The sequence below is a fragment of the Nyctibius grandis genome, chromosome 26, assembly GCF_013368605.1.
Source record: "Nyctibius grandis isolate bNycGra1 chromosome 26, bNycGra1.pri, whole genome shotgun sequence".
NCBI lineage: Eukaryota > Metazoa > Chordata > Aves > Nyctibiiformes > Nyctibiidae > Nyctibius > Nyctibius grandis.
In genome coordinates, this window is record NC_090683.1 from 5,266,953 (window position 1) to 5,281,614 (window position 14,662).

The 14,662-nt window shown below is 43.2% G+C and overlaps 1 protein-coding gene across 1 annotated transcript in view; it reads left to right on the top strand.

The window, feature by feature from the left end:
• The window catches only part of SKAP1 (src kinase associated phosphoprotein 1), a 151,865-nt gene that overhangs the window by 11,988 nt on the left and 125,215 nt on the right, over window positions 1-14,662 (top strand). Inside the window, exon 3 of the mRNA XM_068418854.1 lies at window positions 5,164-5,189. Within this exon, the coding sequence (XP_068274955.1) occupies window positions 5,164-5,189 (26 nt within the window). The remainder of the gene's footprint in view (window positions 1-5,163; window positions 5,190-14,662) is intronic.

Consider the following 14,662-nt stretch of genomic DNA (forward strand, 5'->3'; position numbering starts at 1 on the left):
GTTAGGATGTTCCTAATTTATTCTGTAATCTTGGTAGGGGATTTTTTTTTTTCCCCCCTCCTTTTGGGGAGTGCTGGGGAAGGAATTCTCCTGTGTTAATATATGGCATGGCAGGAGCACAAATTCAATTCAGCTGTTATCATATTCTACCTGCTTTTATACCTGGGGTGAATGTGGCCATTCACTCTGCCAGTAATGCAGTTTGGTGCCTTCTGGGTTAGGCTCCTTTCAGTAATTTGCATCATTTTCCATTCCAGCTGATAAAATTACCCCTGTTTCCTCATCCATTTCCTTGTGAATGCATTGTTAATCTGAAACCTGAGGACTGTAAATGATTGAAATTGTGTAACCAGAGTCTTTGCATAGCTGCTGCTGCTGCTTCTGTAACATTTAACCGAGAAATGCATTTGAAGTGGTTTGTAACCGACTTTGCTAATGGTGAGCTCCCCAATCCCATTTTCATCTTTTTTTTTTCCTGCTTGAAATCTTGTACAGCATTGATTTTTTTAAAAAAATTTTTTGCAAACATTAAAAACCAACAAATACTGTGCACCAAACAAATTAGACTGTCTTGAAGTATCTAATTTAATAACATCTGTGGTGATATTAGTGTTCTTAATTGGACAGGAATACAGGAAATTTGATTGAGACCTGACTTTATTTTATGGTTCCTGCAGAAATTGAGTCTGAGAGGAAAGTGGGGTTTAGACTTTTACAGACTTTAGAGCTGCAAAGAGACCATTACAACCACCGAGTCTGACCCCCTGTGTAATACAGACCGTAAGATTTCAGACAGCAATTTCTGCTTCTGGCCCCAAATGGGTCTGGTTCGACTCCTTCAGCTCTGGGATTTGCTGCAAGCAGTGGATGCTGGGCAGCACACTCAAGTTGTGGATGGGAGGAGTGGGTGTGTTAATGGTAGATTTTACTGGATTTCTGTGCATTGATGGAATTTGTGACTGTCTCCCCCACCATGCAACAGAAGACTAGAGGCCTGGGGTAGATGACCTGCTTGAGTTTTGTGTAGAAGTTGGAAATGTAAGAATAAAACCAAATTATCTTGGTGCTCCAAGAAAACACAAGTCCTGTGCTCATACCAAAGGGCAAATCTAGGTTTAGTGTGGCAGGAATAATACTGACCTGGGGGGCAATTTCATCCTTGCACGTTCCAGGCTTAATCTGCCCTTCCTTTTGGAATAAGAAGGGATATTTCTGGGTTTCCCTGGTTTAAACCTGCTGCTGAGAGGATAGGAGTGTGAACCAGGACTTCACTGGTAGTCCTGCATCTGCAAGGAACAGTGTCCTGCTTGGTCAGGCCTGGCAGCATCACTGTCCTTGGGTGACTGCTATTGGGTAAAAGAGCTGTGAAGAGCAAACTCTACTTTGTTGGAAGTGAATCCATCATACAGGAAGGGTAGGATCTGGAAAACTTATTTCCAAACCTCACAAGTGCCTAATGCTGTTGGGATTGCTTCCAGTCTTGCTTCTGTTACAAACCAGTGCAAGGATAAGATCTGTGATCGAGGTCCTGCTGTGTCCTGGAAGCATCTTTCACTTCTGAAGACCAAGTCCTGGCTCTGTGGGAGGCAGCAGAATGGTCTGGTCCTTACAGACCAGACATGAAGAAACGTTAGTTCTGGCTCAAGACTGTTAGGGACAGTGGGTTCCTGTTGGGATGGAGGCTTTCTGGCAAACCTGCCTGCTCCGTGACTCAGTTTCCCTTCCCAACATGAGAACAGCATTTTCTTCTACTCTTTCTCATGACAGTTCACCCTCTGAGGTCTGTTTACACAGTTGAATTGTAATTTTGATTGGGTCCAGTTGGAGACACTGCTACTAGGAGGCTGACGAATCAGAACTGGGATCTGTATGTTTTTCAGGAGCAAAGAACATAAACACTTCCAGAAAAGCGAGCCCCTCTGTTTGCTTGTTGAGTGTGTAACCTCAAAGGCTACACGATCATGAGAAACAGTTTGTGTTTTCAACAGAACAAATCTGTGCCTTCTTCCTGTCTGGCACGAAATATGCACCGATGAGGTGAGAGGTGGGCGGTTCACTGTGAACCAAGCCGGGGAAACACTTCTAGGATGTCCTTTGTTAAAGTATTGGCAGCGCAACACTCGTTCTTTGGCTTTGTAATGGAAATCAGATATTTTTGGGTTAGTTCCTCACTTTACATATTTTACCAAAATTCTCGGTAGATGCCTTTGTGAGCTCATTTTGCTGAAGCTGGTTAATCATTTGATGAGAGCTTTCCCCCCATCTCCCTCCACTTTCTTAAGGTCTGGTGTAAATTGGACTTTCCTATTTGGTTGAAAACTCTTTGCTACGCTCTCCCTTAACTGGTTCCCTTCTTGGGGGATTCTACCCACTGCTGGTGGATAGGAGCTTGTTTAATAAAGTGCTTAAAAGGAACAATTAAGACATGACCAAATATATTGCCTATTCCCAAACTTTCTGATTAAGAAAACGAATGAGAAGCTTTTACTCTTGGTGTTTGTGAGATCTAAAAAATTGCTGATTAAGGATGAAAATGTCAAATCTGATTCCAAGGCACATAACCTCCAAAATAAAAGTGCTGTTGAATAAGGATTAGGCCTCTGGTTTCTAACTTACTGTCTGGCTCAAGGGGGGATGTGTATGGAGCAATTACAATTTTAAAAAATTATTTGCTGTGGGAAATTATTAGACTATAACTTTCATGGTAAACCTCCTGCAAAGCTAAAGAATGAAACGTCATGTAACTGCCTGTTAGCCACAGGCAGGGTGTGTTAAAGGCATAACTCGCTCGTCAGTACTGTCTTAATTGGGAATAAAAATCAGAATTGGCCTCAAGCTCTGTACTTTGGAGAACAGCCCAAGATTACTGACCTTCTTCTAGCTGAGTTCCTCCTCCTCTGCTGCGCAGAAACATGCTTTAGTCTCGATCTGTAAGCACGCACGTGACTTATGGCTATAGGTGTATTTGAACTAGCCCTCTTTGCTACTAGGCTGTTGCAGCAAAATGGGTGTTTTGCCCAAATAATTGCAGTTCTTGGGTAATGCAGGAACAAAAAAGAATATTCTGGCCACCTGTGAAAACTGGGGAAAATAGAACTTGCTGAGTAGCTAAGGCTGGAGTTACCTGCAGGAAGGGGTGGGGGAAACCGAGATGGTGAAAGTCATTCTTCCCCTCGCCCTCTCTTAGACATGTACAAAACATCAGGGGGAAAGAAAGAAATCCTGTAAGTGAGCATACTGAAAATACCATGGCATCGTATGTGGGTGCCTTTTAAGCTCTCAAGATAAGTAATTTATTCAAGATTTTCATGCAGTCAGTGGCAGATGAAGGAATTAGATCATTACTCTTTCATCTTCCGTAAGAACAAGACCATCTTTCCCCCCACTCCCGATTAGGTTTTAAACTAACTTTCATTCTCCGCTTGAGCCTTTCCAGAGTGAAAATGATCAAAGCATGAGATTAAAGACACATCCTGATCTGATGAGATTAGAATTTTTGACTGTTTCCTTATGCTTTTTTTTTTTTTTTAAAAAAAAGCAAAGCATCTTTTTGGTATTTCCCCCCCTCTTTAAATTTGATCAGAGGGAAGCTAACATGGGCTCACTGGTCCAGTAGGAAATGGAACTCAATTTTATATTTTTTTTAAACCATTTTACTGTATTAAAAATGACAGAGGTTAGAAACAAAGCTCTTATACTTTTATTGAACTGGAATTAGAAGTGACAGAAAATCATTTTGGTCCTAGTGCAGTAAATGTTATCACTAAAACATGTTCAGGGGAGATTAGGACAGTCTCTCAAGCACAAGAGACAAAAGTTCACAAAACAAGAAGTGATTTTGCTGTCCTTGTCTCTCAGTCATCGTCTGTTCAGGAGACAAAAGTATTTCAGGTCTCGGGGATGCTGGACTTGGGGGTTCAGGGGAATGTGGGTACCTCTCGCAGAGCAGAGGTTGAGCCCAGGCAGGGACGGTTTCTCAAATCAAATGTTGAATAATGTTGACTGATGTTTGAATTCTCAAAGCAGATATTGAGTAACAGTTAATGCTGATTGGAAACAAAAGGATGGAGCTGCTGTGGCGGTTCCCCTGACCTTGGGCAGGTGGTGTCACTTCTCTGGGCTCGAGAGATAAGATGTAGCTGGCGTAGGGTGGATAGGAAAGAGCTCATTGTAAAAATGGGGGACCACTGCCAAGAGCATCTGAAGGCCCAGAGAAATTAGCAGCCCTTTCTTGCTACAAGGCACAGTGGTGTGGCTCTTTCCAATAGAACACAGCTGTTATTTATCACTGAACCCCTTCTCCCAGGAAAGTTTCCTCTGTCTGTGCACATTTATTATTTTTTTTTTTGTCCAAAGCAAACAAGTCAAATAAATATTATGCCCTTAATCAGAATTCTGTTGTTGTTTTCTAATTAATCTGTGTCAGTAGCTTGAATGTTTGTGTTAAATCATTTTCTTTGTGAAAGCTTTTAATGAGGAAACAAATTGATTGGATTTTTACGTACTGGATTCTTGCCACTAATGCCTATAGACCAACCCTTTGTTACACATCTTGCCTGTGAATGGGTCACTTTGTGGTTTATCCCCAATCCTTGATCTGTTTCCAAAACTCACCAGTGCTGTTCCCTTGTTAAAAAGACTCGGATGTCAGCCCAAGATGTGCTCTGAGTGGGAGAGATGAAGAAATCATGGAGGATTTTTTTGGCGTGGCCAAAAGCGGGCAGTCTGCGTACCACCCTCTGTGATGCTGCGGCTGTAAGGGAAGGTGTGAGATAAGGCTGAGAAAAGAATCATAGAATAGTTTGGGTTGGAAGGGGCCTTTAAAGGTCTTTAAGGCTGCAAAGCAAAAGGTCACATAAACCTTTGTGTTTGGAGAAGGAGACCTGTTCTAATGGAAGGAAGTTGGGAGCCTTTGAAAGTTTTTGAGGGAAGGAGATGTGGAGGAGGTTCCTTAGGTAGCAGAGGATGTCACAGTGGCCAGCCAGCATCTGTAGGACTTGCAGTTCCTCTTGAAGCTTCTTGCACAAAATGTGTTTTGGCCATTCGCTGGGTTCTTGGTAGCGCTTCTGGCATATTTCTCCCATCTGTCACTTACTCATCAGGCTGGAACAAATCATTAAGAAAATAATGTATGCTTATGTCTGTCTCTTTTTGGTCTTTTAGGTACCACTTGGAATTTCTGCCCCGAGGTGAGTACAAGCCAGGGGAAGGAGGGGCGATTTCTCACTGCTGTGAACTTGGGGAGCAGAGAAGGGCTGGACAAGTGTGGTGTTTCCTATGCAGAGTTTAAACTGAACATATAGCTGTGTGTGGCAGTTTTTAGGGGGGAAAGGGGCAAAGCTGTAGTGAGGGCTATAGCAGGAGTTGGGGTTAGTATTCTTTCTGGGCAGCAGAAGTCCATTTCTCCTTACCCTTGAGAGCAAATAATGCGAAACGGTGTGGTGCTGACATAAACGTGTTGTCTTGGACAAGCGCAGGAAACTTTCCTGCAAAACTTCTGTCTCCAGAAAAGGCTTAAAGTTCAGAAAGGGCGGTATATTGCCACGAGCCATTGACTTGGGAGCAAAGACTGTTGGGTAACCTTCAGCAAGATTCCTTCATTGCTTCATGTTAACCTGAACTTGAAATTGAATCAACCTCCAGGTGCAGACAAATGGTCAGGCTGTAAATTTTTCAGGACTGTGACCATCTCTTGTTATGTCTGTTAACAAGCTGGGAGATTCTGATTGTGACTTTGATCTTCATTTCCGCAATAATGCAGGTGATGATTTAAACTTTCCAGGGTGCCTGCAGGTCACAAGCCGTGTCACTGGGTACTTCTGCATATTCGGGGCAATTGATGGATAGGTATTTGCCCAGAGCTGACCTGGAGCTCCTTTGACTCTGTATCGCATCGGTGGAGCTCGGCTCCGATTCCTGCTGTGGAGCACTGGGTACAGCCAAGGTGTGTGGTTTGGTGGGCTCGTCCTTTTTCCTTAAATAATGGTTGTGATACGTGAGCACAGACAGAAGGATCTGCCAGTGTTCAAACAAGATGGGAGCTGGGGCTGTAATAAAAATCCTTGTGAGTGTTCCAACTCAGCTAATCTTTCATTTACTCCAGGAATAAATTCCAGTATGTTACCTCCTCGATCAGGGCCCACTTCCAGCCCATCCTGGCTGTCTGGCAGCGCAGAAATGTCAGAAATGCAGCAGCGTTGCAATTCCCACTAGAACAGCGTTATCACATTTTAATATGAGCCTCGGTGCAGGCTCGGTGCTTCTAATTGCTTTCAAACCATTGTTTTCATGCTTTTGGTTGATGAACCCAGCATCTGGCATCATTTGAGAAAGTACAACAGACAGCTGTGTTCAAAATTAAAAAAAAAAAAAATGTGAGAGAGGATTAGAACACATAAAAGGACTCAAAATTAGATTTTTTTTTTAAATTTTGAAAGTTCATACAATTTAAAGGGTGGAAGAGGGATGCTTTTGTTCTTTTGAAATATTATTTATTCTTTTATGGAGTTGGAAGCCTAAGTAATATTAGGAAGACTGGTTTGCAGAACTGTATATAGATTTATAAATGAAATGCCTAGCTCGCTTAAATGCCTGCTAGGAATTACTATGCAAGTGTTTGGGTCTTCAGGTATTTAAGTATCTCTAAATGTGTCCCTGTGTCATCTTGGGAACTAATAGTATTCAGAAAAAATATACCAAGGGAACAGGACAACTTGGGAGCGAAAACATGGGCTTGAACATCACCTTGGGAGCCTCAACCCCAGTTTATGATACCTTGCTGGGGGAAGGAGAGGTGGTGATGATCACTTGGTGTATGCTGTATGGAAAAGAGCCAGAGAACTACTACATGGGGCTTGGTTTTAAAGAAAAAAAATAAATCTCGGGTGCCTGGACATTTTGATAAGAGGACTGCAAAAACCAGGTATAAATTAGCTGCCTAGCTGCACTGCCAGTGCATTTAATTAACAGGCTGATGTGGCAAAGGAAAAGGCTGCTTCTAAGAAGGTTTGGGATTTTCTTTGTAATATCTAGTAAACAGCCTTTCTAAAGGGGATAAGCGTAACCTGTGACCACATCTGGTAAAGGCAGTTGAGCTCCTTGAACTCAGAGCCATGCTGAAATCCCTCTGAGGATCAAAACCTCAGTGATTCCAGCTATCGCAACCTGTTGGTTTTTAGTCTTGGCTGAAATTAATAGAATTGGTCTTGATATCTCCCAGCAAGCAGAAATTGGTATGAAACAGGAGCATAGGTCTTGAGGATGAGTTGCGTAGACGAGTGCGGTTTCAGAAAGATGTGACTGAACAGAGTGTAAGATTTGCAGGATGAGTTGCTGTGCCCAACTCATATGCACCAAGCAATGTTGTTGACTGTAGTGTGTAGCTGCAAAATATTTTTGCCTTGTTCCTTAGGTGCTCTTTGAACAGAGCCCCAGGGCAACTCGTATTTCCTTTTGGAAGAGGGCTGACTGCTGATGTGAAGCATTTTATTCATTTAATATATTTTATGCATGCCCTTGCTGTCTTGCAGCAACCTCCCCTTTATGGGAAGAGAGTTAAGAAAAGCTGGCAAAGAAAATCTGGAGAGGACTTGGGTCAGTTGTAGCCCTCCCCCAAGTTCCTTTCTGCTGTTTCCATCTCTTAATTCAGTACAGGGGAAATGTTCTGCAACAGCTTTGGTTTAGAAGAAACGGATGGTCTGAGGGAGCAGCAACAGGCCGTTCTGGGGTACTGCAAGGGGATCCAGCATTAAATAGGAGGAAAGGGAAACTAGAGGAGAGAGATGAGTATTTGGGAAGAGACCAGAGAGACAGGGAGCAATGCAAAAGGAAGGATTAAAGAAGAAAAAGGTGCATGTGTGGCTAAATAAGAGCTGTGGGTCAAGGCTGGAAGTTTGGCTTTTCTGGAATGGGACTTTGCTCTGAATTATTATCACTGGTGTGTTTCAGCTTCTCCATTCCCCAACCCAAAATGTGTGCAAAGATGGGTGAGTGTGAAAAAACAATACAGCCACTGGTAGAAGTGCATCAGATTAAATCATTCATGTATATACATATATACATTTTTTAAGATACTTGGGAGCACAAGTCACTCTGTAACACTCTGCTTGAAGACACAGACCTTTGGAGATGGAGAAAAGGTGGCTCTGCCCTCCCAGCTGAGGGCTCCAGCCTGGGGCTGACAAAGAATTGTCCATCTAAGCCCTCCTGTGGGGCACCTGGGCCTTCCTGCGGGGTGGGTGTCCCCTTGGCATGGCATTGCAGAGAGAACCCTTAACTTTCATGTACTAATTCCACTAAAAAAACTCACAGTGGATGCAGTTGCAGGCAATGACTTTTTACTTTATTTTGAAGAAAACAACCCCAAATAGATGAATAAAACCAGATTTATTTTCATTGAGCTTATGACGCTTTTGTTTTTCCATCAAAAATTCATCCCAAATGGTTTTCTCTGAAGCGCTGTGTGCGTATTTGCTGAATACTAGTGTTCCTTAAAATATTCATATGTAGTCAAAACATCTGAGAGAGAGCGAGGATAGTTGTTCCCATTTATGAAATTTAGGAAAATTGAGACTCAAGAAATGTGGTTAAGGTACCAGAGCATCTACAGGTGTGTCCAGGAGTTGCGTCTGGATCTACTGCTTCTCCCAGCTCTGTGCCTGAACCCCAGAAAATGTCACCTCCCTGAAGTCGGGAGCAATAGATACCAATATGTGGTAGGAAGGTGGGGTAAGGGACAAGCCAAGAGAAAACATGACTTAAAAATTGGGACCTTTCATGGTCCGTAAAAGGATTAAGTAAGTAACAGTGTGTAAAGTCTTAGTAGGCCACTTATCTCATTGTATATACTATTTAGATGAAGTGTGTATCGTTTTACCTCTATCAGCCCTACTTTGGCTCGGATGCCGAGTACTTCGTGGGTCGCTGGTTATTCTTGGGGCTGGGTGTCATAGCAGTGCACGAGGTACCTCTATACCCAAGGCAAGCGTGTACTTTTCTTTCACGAACTGGCATTATACAAAGGCCTTAAGCATTAGATTTATGAAGTAGCTTTTCTATATAAAGCCTCAAATCTATTGAATTGAACTGAAGCGGAGCTGGAGGGGAGACGGAACTGTGCATTTCCTTAAACCGCTGCTCCCTGGTATTGCATATTTGGTTCATGTAGTTATGACAAGTACAAGTAGCAAATCATTAAAGCAGCAAAAACACCATCTTTACTGTAAAGATCCCCTTTGAAGCTGAGGCAGAGTGTTCCTGAATTAATGGAGTGCATAGTGATTTTACTAAGTTTTATTTATAAAAAACCCTCTTTGCGTTCATGCCAAGAGTCTCCAGCTCAGTGGTAAGCAGGGTTCATACACAGAAACCTCGTCTAGATTTATGATGTGTTTGAAAACGCAAGGGAAAAAATATCGAATTGACAATATTTGTAACATATTGTTAAAATATCCATTCTATTGCCATGTGTGGAATTCCCCTGCTTTATAAACACGAGTGCCAGCTACAACCCTCGAAATGTCATAACACGGAGAGACAAAAAGAAAACAACAAAACTTTTGTTACAATGCCTTCTAAAGTCCAAGATGTGTTTGGGTGGTGTGTGGAACAGAGTTAATTAATGAAAAATAAAATATACACAAAGGCATATGTTCTTTAACTTAAAAAAGAAAAGCTTTAATATCAACACTTGTGACAGCTCCCTTTATCAGCGCCGAAGCTTTGCTTCCCGCAGCTCTGAGAGTGCAGTTCTCTGCCTCTGTGTGTGTGTTATATTCTGGGCAAACTAATCTGTGTAGAGACAGTATTTTTTGCATTGGAATCCCCCCCGTTCTGTAGTTTTGCAAACTCTGAGCAGCTGCGCAGCTTTGCTTTTACATGGACTTATAAATTATTCTGCTGCCTAAGGTATTGTGCACAAATTTTGGAGGCAAGTAACGATTATAGGAGAAAACAGAACACTCTGTTTGGAAAAATGTCATAGGTAGGAGGCAAGCGTGTGTGCTCTGGGAAGGGCTGTGTGGAGGTGCATTTGCATTTTTATTTACATATGTACGTCGAAAAACATGAGGTATGTGTAACTTTGAAACTGTTGCTATTGCATTTTGAGTGTTCAAAACTCAAACTTGCCCTTATCATGAAGCTTTGAAATCCTTTAAAAACCTGGGAGTCCAGGCCAAGGGCTGCAACAGACCACGCAGCACCCTTCAGCTGGAGACGGCGAGAACTTGGCCGAGCACCTGAGTGTGCTGACACCCAGCCTTGTCTCAGGACAGGGCTGGGACAAAGTCTCTCGACCCAGACTGCTCCAGTGAGCCCCCTTGAATGTAGCTCTATAGTGGTAAGAAATAGGTTTAGCTGGTTGTGAGTGCACAGTAATTAAGGGGGAGATGTTTACCCCTGATTGAAACTCATGTTGCTGTAGCACAAGGAAGCATAAAAGGCCTTTTCTGCATTTCTTGAAAATGTGAGGCACTTCTTTCTTTTTGGGTGTGTTCATTGAATGAAATGAGGGGAGGAGAAGGGAAAAGCCTCCAAAAATAAACATGTCATTTGATTTTTTAAAAAAAAATTGGGTTTACTGTTATCAGTCTTTACTTGGAGCCAGCAAATGAATAACTTGCAGAATTTACAATAGGGTTGGAAGAGCAGGTAACAGCAACTAGCAGTTTGCCTGGGTTATTCTGCAGTTAATGTCAAAACTTTCATGACCTTTATTGAGAAGAATTAGGTTAATGAGGAGGGCTTTTTGAACTCTTTTTAAACCATCCCATTGATTTAAAACTTCTTACAAACTTGAGGAGAGCTTCCTGGGTTGGATTACTAGGTGCTTCTTGGAGATCTCTACTTCATTAATCAAAGTGTTCAAGTTACTGAGTCACCCCTCGTGCTTTGAAACCCATCTGAATTGTAACACCTTGAGGCAGAGCTTGCCCTCTTTGTTCACAGTTAGCAGTGCCCCGTGCTTCTCTCCCCAGGGAAGTTCAGAGCACACCAGAGTCTTAAGAATAAAGCAATGCACCATAAAGAAGGTGTAAAAATGTCAGTAAAGATGCTAAATATACAGCAGTTTGGGGAGCACCAGTAAGTTAAATATTAACAAGTTCTATTGCCCTCACTTTGGTCAGTTAATAAAATACTCTAATTATTAGATTGTCTAAATTGCCTGATGAGCAGCTTTGGAGATAGAGAGCCTTCTCAAATGAACCCTCTGTGTTTTCTGAACTTGTTTGCCTAATAGGAGCGTGCTGCAGCTTTCTTTTTATAAAGAAATCTCAGGGGCTATTGTAATGTGCTCGGATGAACACGCAGCCCAAGCGTTGCTCTGTGCTCGTGCAGAACAGGAGAAAGTTCAAGAAATTGTCCCACTGGGGATAGAATACGGCAGTGTTCACGTATACCATCACCTGAGCGCTCTCACAGTGGGTACTAGACCCTCCTGCCCCACAAAAATGGGGAAAAAGGATGTAAATTCTCTGTTTTGGCCATTAAGATGTTTTGGAGCCCTTAGGAAAAGGAGTGCCCTGTATACCTCAGCAGGAGCAGGGCTGGGAGTGCAGCGCTGGGTCCTGAGTCCTGGGTCTGCCAAGCCTTCAGCTGGTTCAAATCTGGAGTTTTGAGTCTCTTCCCCACCTCTCCCCACAATGATTTCTGCGTTGCTTTGGTTTGTAGAGCAGTAACCCCAGCCAAAACATCTACAAAGCAGTAATTCTGCCTGTTAGTCAGGCTCCATCCTGAAACACAACTGTAAAATCATCCTTTCTGTTATCATAAATGCCTAATGGGCATCTCCTCCGGTCCCTGGAGTGTCTATCGCTCTGCTATACGCTCTTGTCTTTGCATTCACTGTCCGTGCTTATTTTTCCTTAACAGTGAAAATTGCTGCAGATACGGGCAAGACAGCCTCCTTGTGTCTTGTCATTGGAATATGCTCGCTGAGCTTCAGCTCCCTCGTGGGTTAGTTCTGTTTATTCCTTGTGCGCTTGGCAGGGTTTCGGCTGAGAAAATATGCTGAACCTACTGACACTGCAAAGGAGGTTACTCAAAACTATTTGGTCTGTAGTCTCATCTTTGGTACCAACGATGTTGACAATTTTTTTTTTGATCCCAGACTGTATTTGCAGAACAGTTTGTTAATTATTGCCCTGCACAAGCGTGGGGTCTGGCTTTACAGACACTGTTTTGCTGTGTTCCTCCCAGAGCTGGTACCTCAGAAGATGAACCAAAGCGCAGATTTGTGATCTCCCTCTGCCTCAGTATCCCTGCCCTTTAAATGAAGACCTTTTCTCTTCAAAGAGGCTCACAAGGAATAATTTATTAGTGGACAGAAATACAAACTGTTGGTAGCTTTAGGCTGGTTTTGCTCACATTGGACGGGCTTTGTATTTCACTGATGTGTTACCAGGTCATAAAAGAAAGAATAAATCTTGTTTACTTGTTTACATCCCGTGGGAATCTTCTGCTGCTCTGGGTTTCAGGCTTGTTCCGAGCAAGACTGAAATGTGCTGTGCTTCCCCTGTCAGGCAGCTGTTCTGTGTAGCTGCTGCCCACTTGAGAGGCAGAATATGCAGTGCCTTTCCTGAACGGGTGCCAAGGATTGCGAGAGAGGAGCTGGAGGGAGGAAGTTAGAGGGGGAGGGAAGGAGACAGCAAACACACAGGGAGAAACGGAAGAGAAAAGTGGAGAGGAGAGCTCAGCTGGGGGATGACACAAGGGGCTGGCAGGGAATGAGAAAATACAGAGTGATGGGAGAGCTGCAGAGTGAGCACAGCAGATTGTTTGGGGGGATATCTAGGCCCCCCCCTCTCATCAGCTATTTGGATTTGTGAGAAGGAGCTTTGCTGTCTTACAGAGCAGCCCTGCCAAAGTCTTCTTTCGGGCAAGGCTTGCAAGTTGTAAACTTCTGGCACGTCATTTGTGTGGTGGCCTTTTTGGTGTGTGAGCAGGACTTGGGTTTTCTATTGTTGTTGCTTGCTTTTTTCCTTTTTAGAAATAAACCCATCATCAGTTGTGGGAAGACTTTGGTTTGAATATCTGAGTATCAGATTAAAGGTCTACAATTTAATAATTTACAGGTTATTTTCTGTTTTGTATAATCCTGAAGTTTCTTTGCCATGTGACAGGGAGAGAAAATGCTTTAACCCCAGCCTGCTCGGAGCTTCTCAGCCTCCTTTGAGTTTATTCTCTTGAAGCTGAGAGTTGTAAAACTTGAATTCTGTTTGGTGTAATAAAATACTTGGACTTGTTGTAGAGCTTTGATATTTTTTTTGTTGTTTTTTTTTTTCTCTCCTGACAATAGGAGTAGGGTTTGCACCCCAGAAAGCTTTGGGAAGTGTACTGTTGCACTGCCCGGCTCCTGCCTGATGGATTTTATTACTCCCAGGGGGTTTGTTGCCTTTCTCTGCCCGTCCGTGGGTGGAGGCTGTGCCGGTGAGCAGCGGGCAGGGTTGTGCTGCCGCATCCCCGCGATGCTGCGCGCTGCAGCCCGACCTGCTGGGCACAGCGCAGCACTGCACCCGCGCAGCCCCGCGCCGCGGCTCGGGGCCTCTGCAGAGCCGGCCGCTTCCTAGCTGGCTCTAAACATCAGCGGCGTTTTTAATGGAGCATTAATTTGCTTTACTGCACGTAATTAGCAAAAACTGGATGCTGGGTGGACAAAATTAGGCTTGGACGGGATTCACTTGTCAGCCAGCCAAGCCCTGGTTGGGTCGATGTGTCTAAAACAATGATAAATCTGCTCCTCCTGTGTGCAAGGAGGTCCCTCACTTCGCTCCTGACCCTGCTGCCGTGAGGAGGACCTGTCCCGCTGATAAAACACAGCATAAGCAGAGACGGGTCCTGCTCTCACCATGCCCTTGTTTGCCTCATGAGCCAGGGACAAAGTTATTTTCCTTCTGTGCGTGATCTCCACAGCCAAGAAAATATTTATTAAGTGGGATAAACACACTGAGATCTGTAGATAAAGACATTTCTCTTGTAGTTTGTTAGTAGTACCACTGTTGTTGGTACAACCCCGGGAGAGGAGGATGGACATGTGTGTGTATCCCAGTGAGGTGCAATAAAAAACACGTGATTTTCAGGCAAATGCGATGTTACTCCGGCACTGGCACTATAAGGAGGTCAATAATCTGTATGAAGAAGGTGCAGAAAACCTGAATCCACCAAAACCTCAGCTATTCACCTATTAATCACAGGGACTAACCACACAGATCCAAATGGGCGCTTAGGAGCCAATGAAGCCTTTAAGGCATTCAAAAAAGAAACATCATACATTTCCTAGCGCATAAATGTGTTTAAAAAGGTATGTAATTTATAACAGCAATGTTGACAGAGCTTTAACTACATTACAAAAGCTAAACTATAATATATTTACGTGTGAGCAGTATTTACTGTGTGGGTGCGTCTCTGTTGATGTGTTTCCATGTGATTCTCCATAATTTCAGCAAGTGATTGTAGTCAGGGATATTAAACCATAGTATTGATAATACTTTTACAGCTCTGCTTTGGGAAATGCATTACTGCTAAATTAGTCCCTGAAAATCTAGAGATATTAACACTGTCGAGCATGAAGGCAGATGGGATTTGGATCAGAGACCTTTATTTGTAGTATGATACTAAGGAGTCATTACTTTAAAGCAGGAACTTCGTTTCCTTGAATATTAAC